The sequence below is a fragment of the Lithobates pipiens genome, unplaced genomic scaffold (assembly GCF_037356315.1).
Source record: "Lithobates pipiens isolate NorthernLeopardFrog02 unplaced genomic scaffold, aLitPip1_a1.2 Scaffold_8, whole genome shotgun sequence".
Lineage (NCBI taxonomy): Eukaryota > Metazoa > Chordata > Amphibia > Anura > Ranidae > Lithobates > Lithobates pipiens.
Window position 1 is genome coordinate 120,897,416 of NW_027507903.1, and position 13,156 is coordinate 120,910,571.

Here is a 13,156-nt window from a genome sequence, read left to right on the forward strand (position 1 = left end):
GCAAAACTGCCGCTTACCTCCTTCCTCCCAGCGCGGCTTGCGGGAGAGCCTCTTAGCGTATGCAGCGTGTAGAATCACTCAGCGGGACTCGGCGGGACTCGGCGGTGCTCGGCGTGGCTCGGAGGTGCTCGTAAATCCTCGGCAATGTTCGCTGGGTTTCGGGTCCCGGAAGCATACGGAGATCCCCGAGGCCTCCGCCTATACTCAGCAAGCTACGCTGGCACTCCTCCTCCCATCCAGCTTCGGTAATCGGCTCCGGCCCTCCTCACTCTGCGCCAAGCCACAACTCCGGACACACCGCGCTCTCATCAAGGGGTCAGGGAGGGAGCCATACACGGCGTCTCACATCCCTCACTCACTCACTCCACCTTGCACATCCGGTCTACCGACACCTAATAAGTTATTACCTTAAAAGGATATGTTCACCTTTTGTAGCATGTTACAACCATATTCAGGGTGTAACATGTTACAAATATACCGTCCCCCACACTCCCGACTCCATGTTCTGAAAGGTAGCAGGGGATTGTCTCCCACCCCTCTCTGTCACAATCTGCAAAGAACATGGTGGCTGCGAGGGTTCCGCCCACCAGGACGTGTCATTCATTGACAGAGTTCTGTGAATGGAAAACTACAAGGTTTGGCAGCCTTTGCAGTTGTTGGTTGTAGTTCTGAATTAACTACCACAGCACTGCTGAGCGCTGTGGAAGTTCATTGATGCTTCCTGTTTGTGCGTTAATGCTTGGCTGTACATTGTAGGATGTACGACCAGGCAGCTTACACAGAGTCTGCAAAAGCCCTGCATTGCACCTGCAATCTGCTGATTCTTTCCAGGCTCCCAAAAAAAAAAAAAAAAAAATTATAATAAATGCACATTTCTTTACCTGCAAAAGATGTGCATTTATTTTTATTTTTTTTTTAAAAGTGAACTTATCCTTTAACCTGCCGTATTGAAATCTTCCATTACAGCATTTTCTTTACTGCAGCTAAACAAACATTTGCTAGATTGTGGAACAACCATCCTCTGACAAACTGAAATCCTACATTTACCATTGGATGATCTTTGGAAAACCACACTACAATATAAAATCCCAACATTTCACAATATTAGATTCGCTGAAGTACTTTCTCTTTTGTTAATCCATAATCTTGCTTATTTTACTGTTGAGTAACCTCAATAAAAATGACTGAAACACAAACAAACCTATGAATCTAACACAGTGATAATATGAAAGAACCTTGCCAGACATGATAATAAAAAAACTGCAATATACTAAGCATAAGACTATCCTTAGACATGAGAAAAACATTAGCTGAAAACAGATCAGGAAAACGACGAAAAAGTCTATTGAAAGGGCAAAAAAAAATAAAAAAAATATGGTGATTATCTGAAATGTATTTATTTTTTATTTTTTAATAACTGCTACTTGCTCTCTACGAGTCCAGAAGTGTCTGCACACTGAACATGTGCACCACTAAAACCAATATTCATGTTTATTTCAGCAATCACATGTACAAAAACTACACCATAGCCAAACATAATACAGATATAATGGCCTCATCGCTGAAAATACTACCCTATACAAAATATCACAAATCACTGATTTCGCTGAAAGTGAACACACATGCAGGATTGGGACTGCAGATATGGAACAGCATTTATCCACCTTCAGGCATGTCTGTTAAAGCACAGAAAATCGTCAGTAATCAGATTTTAGTTTACTGGAAAATGCATTCTTATTGGCTGTCATGACTAACAGAACTCTGTCCTTCCTTCCTGTTTTTAAAATGACTTGTAACACCCTAAAGGGCATTTCCTGTATGAACTGACAAGGTTAAAAAAAAAAAAGCAAATGGGAGGAAATAAAACAAGATGCCTAATACTCTGTACAATGCTAAATACTAATAAATGCTGACATTTTTATTCAATTAAAGCGCAACTCCAGGAAATAAAAAAAATAAAAGAATATCAAACTTGAAGTGTCCCCCCCCCCGAACTGTAATCCCCATTATATCCAAGGGAGAGATGAAGAGGCTCCATCATTTACCTTATGACCCGTTCCACTGGTCGTCTCCTACGTTCAAAGCTCCAGTCTGTGGGCGGAGCCTTGACATCACCTTGTACAGTTAAACCTTGGTTTAAGAGTAACTTGGTTTGAGAGCGTTTTGCAAGACAAGCAAAAATGTATTAATAAGTTTTGACTTGATATACAAGTAGCGTTGTGTCACAACTGAGTATAATAGAGAAGAGAGGTGCCTCTAAATGTAACAATATGGTTACATTTAACCACTAGAGATCCGCGCTATAGCCAAATGACGGCTACAGCACGGACCTCTTTTGCCGGGACTACGTCTATTGACGTCGTCCCGTGCACGAACGCTCTGTGATCGCCTGCGCTCTGTGATCGGCGAGTCTATGAGACTCGCCTGATCACGGATCCGAGCAAGGGGTCGATCCCGACCCCTTACCACGTGATCAGCTGTCAGCCAATGACAGCTGATCATGTGATACAACAGAGCCGGTAATCGGCTATTTTTCCTCCTCGCGCTGACAGCGCAAGGAGAAATAAAAAAAAAACCGATCACCGGCGGCCGTGATCGGGACATCAGTCCCGATCACGGCCAGCTTACCAGTGCCCACCTGCCCCCTGCCAGTGCCACCTCAGGAATAAATAAGTGCCCCCCATCAGTGCCCATAGTGCCACCCAGCAGTGCTCACAGTGCCACCCAGCAGTGCCCACAGTGCCACCCAGCAGTGCCCACAGTGCCACCTCAACAACGGTGCTGCACCCCAGTGCCACATATCCGTGTCATCTACCAGTGCCCATCAGTGCCACCTATCAGAGCCACCTATCAGTGCCACTTATCAGTGCCCCCCATCAGTGCCCATCAGTCCCATCTATCAGTGGTACCTATCAGTGCCCCTTAGTGCCACCCATCCGTGCCGCCTTATCTGTGCCCATCAGTGCCACCTTATCTGTGCCCATTGGTGCCACCTTATCTGTACCTATTAGTGCCGCCTTAACTATGCCTATCAGTGCCCACCAGTGCAGCCTATCAGTACCGCCTCATCAGCGCACTTCAATAAAGGAGAAAAATTACCTGTTTGCAAAATTTTATAACAAACTATTAAACATGATTTTTTTTTTTTGCATTTTTTTTGTTTGTTTAGCAAAAAATAAAACTCCCAGCTGTAATTAAATACCATCAAAAGAAAGCTCTATTTGTGGGAAAAAAATGATAAAAATTTAATTTGGGTACAGTGTTGTATGCCTGCGCAATTGTCATTCAAAGTGCATCAGCGCTGAAAGCTGAAAATTGGTCTGGGCAGGAGGGGGGTTTAAGTGCCCAGTAAGCAAGTGGTTAATGAAGGCACAACATTTAGCAACATACTGCTACAGTTAGAGGTGCCTCTCTTCTCTTTTATACTCTGTAGCTCCTGCTGGATTTTGCGTCTAATCCCCTTGTGGAGTCTTGCATTTGTAGATGGACATTTTATGGTTACACAACCTATCGCATTGCTATAATCTTTTTATATGGACTATAATCTGAAGGACCTATGAATAAATGGTTGTGGAAAGATTCATTTGAGTTTCCATTATTTCTTAGGGGGAAATTTGCTTTGATATAGAAGTGCTTTGGATTACAAGCATGTTTCTGGAACGAATAATGCTCGCAATCCAAGGTTTTACTGTATAACACAGGGACCTTAACCCTATATGGTATGCTGAGGCGGCTGGAGTGCAACTGGAGCCGGTCACAGCTTACAGAGCAGGCTGTGTAGGGCTGGAGAAAAGAGAAAATCACTGCACCTAGATTAAAAAGGAATGTATCCCTCCCAGTGGAGGGGATCACTGCACGAATGGATTTTTACATTTTTCTTGTAGTTGGGCTTTAAAATGAGGCGATAGGCAAGGAGGAGGACGACCGAACAGGACCACACTAAAGTGTGCACAGATAAAGTGTGTCTGGACCCTCAGGGGGTTATCCACCCCTTTCACCTATAGGTCTAGTCTTTTTCCAGGCTCATTTTGTATTTTTGCACAACAAAGCAGACACCATGCAGAAGAAATGGTACATACTTTTAACCGGCTCAGCTCTTCTTGGTCCTTGTTGGAATATGTCAGGCTTTCTGTGGATTTGCTGGATAACGGAGAGAACTGCTCATAGTCACTAATCTGCCTGGATAACCTCATGATCACTTCATCCTTTGCTTGTATGGTCTCCACCATCATGTTGAGCTGTTCATTTAAATTCTCGCTGCTGTGTTTAAGGTCCTCAGTTTGTTGGTGAATGTTCCCTTTCTCCTGCTCCTTCCTCTCCAGCAGATGATTCAGTTCCTGAATCTGATCATCTTTTTGTTGTAACAATTGCATGTAATCTTTAGGAGCCCCCTCACTAACTGGACTAGAAGGGTATTTATTGTACTGCGATGACCTCAGCGACTGTTGCAAAAGTTTTACAAGTTCCTGGCAATAAAAGAAAAAACAATTATGTATTACAAAAACTCACAAGGAGATCAATACAAGAAAACCAACATGTTATGGGAAATCATATATGCTTAACATCTATTTACATAAGCAAATGTATACATTTTATTCTATCCGAGTACCCTCTGCCAACATCCTAATTCAAAGTCTAGGCTGTAGAAAATCCAAGCTAATGTAAATCAATACTGAATGTTTTAAAGGTCTCTAGAAGTAGTTTTAAAGCAAACTGGGCTTTCACTATTGAGAAAATGAAGTTTACTTTAATCCCACACGCTTCTCCAACAGCAAATACTCACCTTTCCTTTGCTCTCACCCTTCTGTTCCATACTGAGAGATGAAGGAGGCTCTGGTACTTTTAAGTATGGAAGAGCATGTGATTTACTTCATAGTTACATAGTAGGTGAGGTTGAAAAAAGACACAAGTCCAACCTATGTGTGTTATTATATGTTAGTATTACATTGTATATCCCTGTATGTTGTGGTCGTTCAAGTGCTTATATAATAGTTTCAAGAACCTATCGATTCTCCCCGCTGAGACCACTGCCTGTGGAAGGGAATTCTACATCCTTGCAGCTCTTACAGTAAAGAGCCCTCTACGTAGTTTAAGGTTAAACCTCTTTTCTTCTCATTTCAATGAGTGGACAAGAGTCTTGAAACTTCACGTGCCAGCACTTAGCCAATCAGTAATGTCATAAAGGGAGTCCAAAGCCCTCTGCAAACTCCAAGTGGCTGAACAGAGCTTAAAGTTGCTGTAAAGGCTCATACATTCTATGCATGAAGGTAAAAACATTCTGTGTGCAACAGCAGTGACCCCCTCAAATACTTAAACAAACCTTTTCTCTGCCTGGGCAAAGCTTTCCAATTTCATGCCTAGGCTTCCCATTATATAGAAAAAAGCCAATGTAACAAGAATATATATATTTTTTAATGAGAAACTTCACCTCCCCCCCTAGGTGTGCATGAAGGTAAAAATATCCCCCCCCCCCAAAAAAAAAAAATTACCTGAGACCCATCTTGATCAAGTGATGTGCACAAAAGCAGCGGCTCTCCTGGGTCTCTTCCCCCTCATTGGCTGAGACAGCAGTGGGATCCATTACTGTCAATCACAGTAAGTAAGTCAATAAGGAGGGAGTGGGGGTCAATCACTCCACGTGTGAATGGACACCGAGCAGTGGCTTGGTAAGAGCAGGGGGAGGGGCCAGGAGAGCCAGAGGTGAGCGCAAGAAGAGGAGGATCGGGCTTTTTATTTTTATTCTTTTTAATCCTGTCATATCTTGTTCACAGGGTTATCCTTAAAACACACATTTTTTATATATATATATATATATATATATATATATATATACATATACATATACATATACATATATATATACACATATACATACACACACACACACACACACACACACACACACACCATCATCCTGTTGCAGTCTGCTGCATGCTGGGTCCCTTGCCAACATCTACTTTGCTTGCATCAGGAGCCATCTGTTTTGCTCCTGATCCTCAAAGAAGCATGCACATCAGCAGTACATTGCCCAAAAAGCTCTTTGGATGCATGGTGTGAGCATGCGAGGAGGCTGGTGACTATATCATGTGCACCTAGCAGAGAAAGGCAGATGCCCCTGCAGATTACCAAAAAAAAAAAAAAAAAGTATTTCAGAAAAAGAAAATCATTTATAGTGTGAAAGGAAAGGGGGGGGGGGTTTAGCACTTATACAAAAAGTAGAAAACGAGGGTAAAGGCCCATTTTGAAATAAGTATACTACAGCAGTCACTAAAAAAACTAGTTAAGACTTGTTACTTTTTTGTAGTTGGCAGAGAGGCAAATATGCATATTATTGCTCAATTGAAGTAAAGATGTTTTCCTTGTTAGAGCTTGTACTTTATTAACATGGCCTTTTGTTTTTCTCTTTTGCTTAGTTGAAGATGGAGCCAAGTTCTTTTTAATAAAAGAGCATTTTTGATAAATTATCATGAAAAACTTCATATTTACCAAACAGTGCAGATAAGGGATGGCTGTAGATAAAAACAAAATATGCAGCACTGACCAAAGTTGAACAGTGTTTACTAAATGGTGGAGCGATTTTTTGTTTTTTTTAAACAAAGCTTTTAAGTGTTAATTTCTCTTGTGTCAGTAATAAGAATAAAAGATATATTAACTCATACAAATGTTATCTATAACCACTATCAGAGGTGGGGGGTTGACCACCAGGGAGGAGAAGCCGAGCAGGAAATACTGAGGAGACACCGAGGAGGCGACGCAGGCCCGCGACCTAGATAGGGCAAGTGTGACCGACTGAAAGGGGGGAGAATATGATGGGGGGTTGGACTGACAGAGTGGGGGGGCAGAAAAAAAGATGGAGGCTGCCACTGACAGTGTTAGGATTTGACCTCCTTTTTTCCCCACAAACAGAACTTTCTTTTGGTGGTATTTGATCAACTCTGCAGTTTTTATTTTTTGCTCTATAAACAAAAAAAGAGGTCGTTTGGAAAAAAACAAATGTTTTACTTTTTGCTATAATAAATATATAATCTCAGGGGTTGACAAATTTGCTTTGAATTTAGGAGCCAGTTGAAAAAGTTAGGAGCCAGTGTTATTTTAATTTTTTATTTTTTTAAAGACTGGTATGGATTGTCAGCTCCCGGGATAAGGCCAGTCATTTTCACCCCCTATCCCTAACTCACAACGGAGCACCCAGTCAATAACTCCAATGTAACGCTGTTACATCAGAGTTATGGGCTGACCAGAAAGAGTAAGGTTGGCAACAGATGGAACTGGTTGGCTTAGGCAGGTGGCACTGGTTTGGGACTGACAGATGGTACTGGTTGCCACTGGCAGGCACGTGGAACTGCCAGATGGCACTGGCAGGTGACATTGATTGGCATTGGCAAGTGGCACTATTGGCACTGGCAGGTGGCGGTGGCAGGTGGTCCTGGTTGGCGGTGGCAGGTGGCACTGGTTTGGAACTGGCAGGTGGCCCTGGTTGGCGGTGGCAGGTGGTCCTGGTTGGCGGTGGCAGGTGGTCCTGGTTGGCGGTGGCACTAGTCACTGGCAGGTGGCACCGATTGTCGTTAGCAGGTGGCACTGGTTGGTGTTGGCAGGTGGCACTGGTTGTCACTGGCAGGTGGCACTGATTGGCGGTGGCACTGGTTGTCACTGGTAGGTGGCACACTGAGCACTCTGTTACTGAAAAGTAACAGAGGAGCTGTCAGAATTGAGCTTAATGTCGGGGGTGGGCGGGACCCAGCCGGGGTGTGAAACTGACAAGTAACAGAGAGGCAGATCTGTCATATTTGAGCTTGATGTCGGGGTGGGCGGGACCCGGCCGGGGTGGGCGGGACTCAGCAGCTATCAAACATCAGCCAACGATTGGAATGCTTAAGCAAAGGGGCGGGCCACAAACAAGTAGCGGCCTGCCCAGATCCCATTGGCTGGTGTTTGATAGCTGCTGGGTCCCGCCCACCCCGACATCAAGCTGAAATCTGACAGATCCTCCTCTCTCAGTTGCTTCTCAGTTTCACACACTCAGCGCTGCGCTTGATGCTTGCCAGAGCCACTGGAGTGTGGAGTGTGGAGGAGGGAGGGGGACGGCAGTCAGTGTTAATGTGCTGCATGTCTGGGGCTGGTGGCTGGTGGCAGCTTAGGTGCCAGGTTGCGATTTCTGTCAGATTCTGCCAGGTCTATATACATATAGACCTGGCACTTGAGGCGTGTACTCCCCTATATAAGAAGAAGGGAGGGACCTTTGTGTCCCCTGATGTACATAAAAGAAAAGGATTTTACAGGTAAGCTGTTTTAAAAATCCTATTTTCTTTTCTTACATCAGGGGACACAGAGCCATAGTAATTACTATGTGGGATGTCCCATAGCAATGGCAACTGAAGGGGCGAGACAGAACAAAAAACAGGAGGCCAGAGGACTCCTACTGCAGCCTGCAGTATATGCTGTGCCCAAAGGCAATATCCTCCTGATCTTTAATATCGATTTGATAAAATCTGATAAACGTAGGAACCAAAGACCAAGTCGCGGCCTTACAGATCTGAGCCATAGAGGCCTGATGATGCACCACCCAAGAGGCACTAATCGCCCTGGATGAGTGTGCTCTTAATATGAGAAGGAAGAATTTTCTTCTTTAAGATGAAGCTTAAATAATCACTTGACAAATCCATTTGGAAAATAGTGGATCTTGACGCAGCTTGTCCACATCTTGGACCCTCTGGCAGTACAAACAAAACCTGTGTTTTGTGAACCTGAGCGGTCGCCTTTAAATAGGCTCTGATCGCTCTTACTACATCAAGAGAATGTAGTGCTTTCTCTTTCCCAGATTAAGGCTCTGGGGAGAAAGAAGGAAGAATAATATCTTGGTTTAAATGAAAACCCGTTACTACTTTTGGTAAGAATTCAGTATGAGGACATAAAACCACCTCATCCTTATACATGATGAAATATGGCTCTTACAAGACAGAGCTACTAGTTCTGATACTCTACTAGCAGAAGAAATGGCAACCAGAAAAGATTATCTTTCTGGTCAAAGAATCAAGGACATTTCTCGTAAAAGATTCAAATGGCTGATTCAGTAAATCTGATAAGACCAATCCTAAATCCCAAGGATTTAGAGGTGCCTTGATAGGGGGAATAAAACGTGTTATCCCCTGAATAAGTTATGCACCAAGCGTGGGAAGCAAGAGGCCATAGAAAAAAAAATGACAAGGCCGAGACCTGGCTCTTGATAGAAGTCAAGGCCAGCTTAAATTTCAGGTTCCATATGCAGGACATCAGGAATCATGCCTACGACATACTTCCTGGGGTGCCAACCTCAGAAACATACTAAGAAACATATGCCTTCCAGACTCTATAGTAAGCGATTCTGGAACCTGGCTTCCTGGCATTAATCAAAGTAGACACTACCAAAATAGATCACCCACGATCTTTTATAGAGTGGGATTCAACAGTCAGACCGGTTAAATTTTTTTGTCCATAAAAGGTAGGATGAAATACCGGACCTTGTACAAGAAGGTCTGGCTATAATGGCAGAGTCCAAAGGACTCCTACTGCTCTCTTTATGATCTCAGTAAATCTTCTGGGACTCGCTGGGGCCACCAGAATCGCCTCCTTTTGTTCCTGCTTAATCCTGCGGAGAAGGCGCGGAAGTAGCAGAACTGGAGGAAATGCATAGATCAGTTAAAACTGATCCCATGGGAAGACTAATGCTTCTGTTCCGCCTGCTAGCAGACCCCTTGTTCGACAAAGTTGTCAACCTTGTTAATTAATCTGGACGCGAATAGGACCATATTGCTAGGAAGATGTCGGGGTGAAGAGATCGTTCTCCCAGAAATAATTCTTGGCGTCTCAAGTAGTACGCCTGATAGGCAAGGAGTGTTGTGTTCTGCCAAAGCTAGAACATTATTCACCTCCTTTTTGGGCTGCAGGACTTCTCATGCCTCCCCTGGTGATCGATGTAAGCCACCGCCGTGGCCTTGTCAGACTGAATCCTGTATGGACAGTCCCGTAGTCTGACCGCCAAGATTCTCGGGCCAGACGTACTGCCTGAAACTTCCAAAAAAAGAAAAAGTTGATAGGCAATGTCCTCTAACCTGGACCATCTCCCCTGGACAGAATCCTCTTCCAGAGCTGCTCCCCAGCCAAGAAGGCTGGCATCTGTTATTAACACCTTCCAGGATAAAGATTTTCCCTTTTGCTGGATAACCACCACCAATTTAGGCTTTGACCTATGTCGGGAGCCAAGCGTATTGGAAACAAAAAAGGCCTGAATCTTCTTTATTCCAAATAAACAGGATGGTATCTTGAAGCAGTCTTTGAGTAAAACTGCACGTAAGGGACAGCCTTGAAGGAGGCCACCATTTCCCCTAAAAATCTCCTGCACAGCCGAATGAAGGAATTATTGTTTTGTTCTGATAAGTTGAATTAATCCTACAATGGAACCGATTCTTGTCTGGGGTAAGAATACCTTCTTCTTTATGGTATATAGAGATTTAAGACCTGAGACTGAATAATCTACTAAAAGTAGATCTAATAGGCTAGGACCATTATGCCTTGAGCCCTTAACCTGGCTAAAGGAGGTGCCAGAATCTTTCAGAACACTTGTGGTGCTGTGGCTAAGCCGAATGGCAGGGCCATAACTGAAAAAATTATTTTATATTTCAAACCGCAGAAATTTATGGTAATCTGGAAACTTTGGCACTTGGAGATATGCAACTCCCCTCCTTGCAGGAAGGACACAGCCGATGGAATTATGAAAGGATCAGATGTTTAAGTGACGATTCAGATCTCTGAGATCTAGAATGGGTCTTCGCTCTCTGTTTGGTTCTGGAACCCTAAAAGGTTTGAGCCAAAACCCCCTGTTCCACTAAGGGAATCTCTGATATCACTGACTGGGATAACAGCTGATCCAGAGGCCAGAAAGAGACACTTATTTTTTCTCTGGCTCCTTAGGAATATTCTCTGAGGAGACGGAACCTCTTGCATAAAGACTGCCTCATCAGCAGCCCAAGGACCCCAAAGGCAGCACCCAAACAGAACCTCGGACCCTCAGATCAAAGCCGACTGAGTCATCTGGGCTCCTGGAACTCAGTCGTAACCTAGATAAAAAATTGCAGAAATCCCTCTGCAGAAATCCCTCTGCTCTTGACATTGTTGCTGCCAGACTTTGAGAATCACAGGACCTTTCCCCTCACCCAAACGAGTTGGGGTGCTCCTTCATGACAAGGCTTTAGCATTCTGCTTTATGGGCTTTCTGCCCCCAAGATCCTGGTTCTGCCCTTGGGGACTTTCCCCTCAACCTGACGACCGAGACCATTGAGACTGCCTAAAGGCAGATGCCCCAGGCATAGGAGAGGCAGCACGATTAAAGGAGAAACGTTTGAACCTCCTTTATTGGTAAAGAGAGCTTTACCCCTTTTGGATGTACTTATCCACTCTAAATAGCCATACCCCTGGAAGTGACACAAATTGGCTAAGAGTTTTCACATGGTGCTTCGGCCGATCAATATTTCAGCCACGGAACTCTGCGAGAATGCACTAGTCCAAGTATAAGCCATAAGGCTTAAACTATAGAGTCTTTCATAGCATCTGTGAGTGCGTCAGATACACCAGCCCATTGCTGGGCCTGCTGATCAGGCAGAATTTCAGGTATCTCACAAACTGTTCCTTAACCCTTAGAAGTCCACATTTTTCAATGAATTAGCGTGACTCAAAATGTGCTCCACCAAAATAGTGGAGCAGACGTTAAAGGGTTAATGGACTGAGATACACCAATTGCAGCAAAAACTTCAAAATACATTTTGTCTTTAAAAGGAAGTTCCGACCTCAATTTGCTGGATCCTTTAACATCAGTGCATTATCCACTGGACATGTGAGACTCTGCTGAGGCGATTGCAGCATCAATTGCTGGAATCCCCCATTTCTTCATAGAAATGTTCCCATTCAGAATACACAAGCTATGCATGAATAGGAAAAAACAATCGCCAGGTGGGGGACGTTCAAATGAACCTTATTAAAAAGGTAGATACCTCTAGAGCCTGTGCTACAGGCAACAAAAGGGTTAAGTAAGGGAGTAGACAAACACCTGACTTGTGAGGCTACTCCCTCCCTGTTAGGATCCTCCAAAGAGGAAAAATAAGTATCTTCCAATATTTGGGAAGATCTACCTGATCCCCAGCCTCCTGCACCTCAGAGGCCCTGAAGGCTAGATGGGAATCTGCTATGTTTAGTCCTACTATGCAGAGACATCATAGCAATAATCTTTCAAAAAAATGTTTTATGATATAAACAGGGATTGAAGCGTTCTACCCTTGACGGCTCATCTGACTAGTCGTATACCTCTCAGGGGAGGATGACATTCTTTTGGAAGGGTAGCTTTTTGTATACCTTTGACCCCTTAGAACCCTTAGCCCTTGTACACACGGTCAGACATTCTGAAAACCAAATCCGTTGGATTTTGTCCGAAACTGTTACATACACACGGTCGGACAAAGTTATCGGAAAATCCGATTGTACATAACGTGATGACGTTATTTCGTTACGACGGGACTACGTTCAGGCTAGTAGCCAATAGCTTTGGTCTAGGAATTTGATCTGAGCATGCGTGGCACTTTGTCCATCGGAGTAGGCTACATATGATCGGAGTATGTGCGATCGGAGCATTTTGTCTGAAAATTTTACCGGCAAGTTGGAAAAGTTGGTCCGTCGGATATTCAGACGGAAACAGTCTGATGGAGACCACACACAGTCGGAATATCCGACAAAACGGTCCGATAGGACACATTCCGTCGGAATCTCCGACCGTGTGTACAAGGGCTTAGAGGGGTTCCTGGCCCCTTTACCACTCATAGCTTACAGCACAAAGCAGAGGCACTACCAGCAAAAATAATGTAAACTTGCTAGGCTATAGTACAGTACAACTGCTATTAATCCTAGCTATACAGTACAATGTTGTCAACACTGAAATGCCTGTGTCACCAAACCTGACCAGCCAACCTCTCTGCTCTGTCCCTCCACTGCTAGGCAGCAGCTTCTCTCACAGTACTTGAAACACTTCCTGCACTTGTGACGGTGTCTGACACCGTTAGCCACGCCCCCCAAGCCAATCTGGGGGCCTAGGAAGAGATCAGACCCTCCCTTTCTTACCAGAGGGTCTGAACTG

General features: G+C 44.1%; 1 protein-coding gene across 1 annotated transcript in view; it reads right to left on the reverse strand.

The window, feature by feature from the left end:
- Nucleotides 1–13,156, reverse strand: part of TBC1D2B (TBC1 domain family member 2B) — a 118,394-nt gene that overhangs the window by 47,562 nt on the left and 57,676 nt on the right. Inside the window, exon 6 of the mRNA XM_077472686.1 lies at nt 4,080–4,466. Coding sequence (XP_077328812.1) covers nt 4,080–4,466 — 387 coding nt within the window. The remainder of the gene's footprint in view (nt 1–4,079; nt 4,467–13,156) is intronic.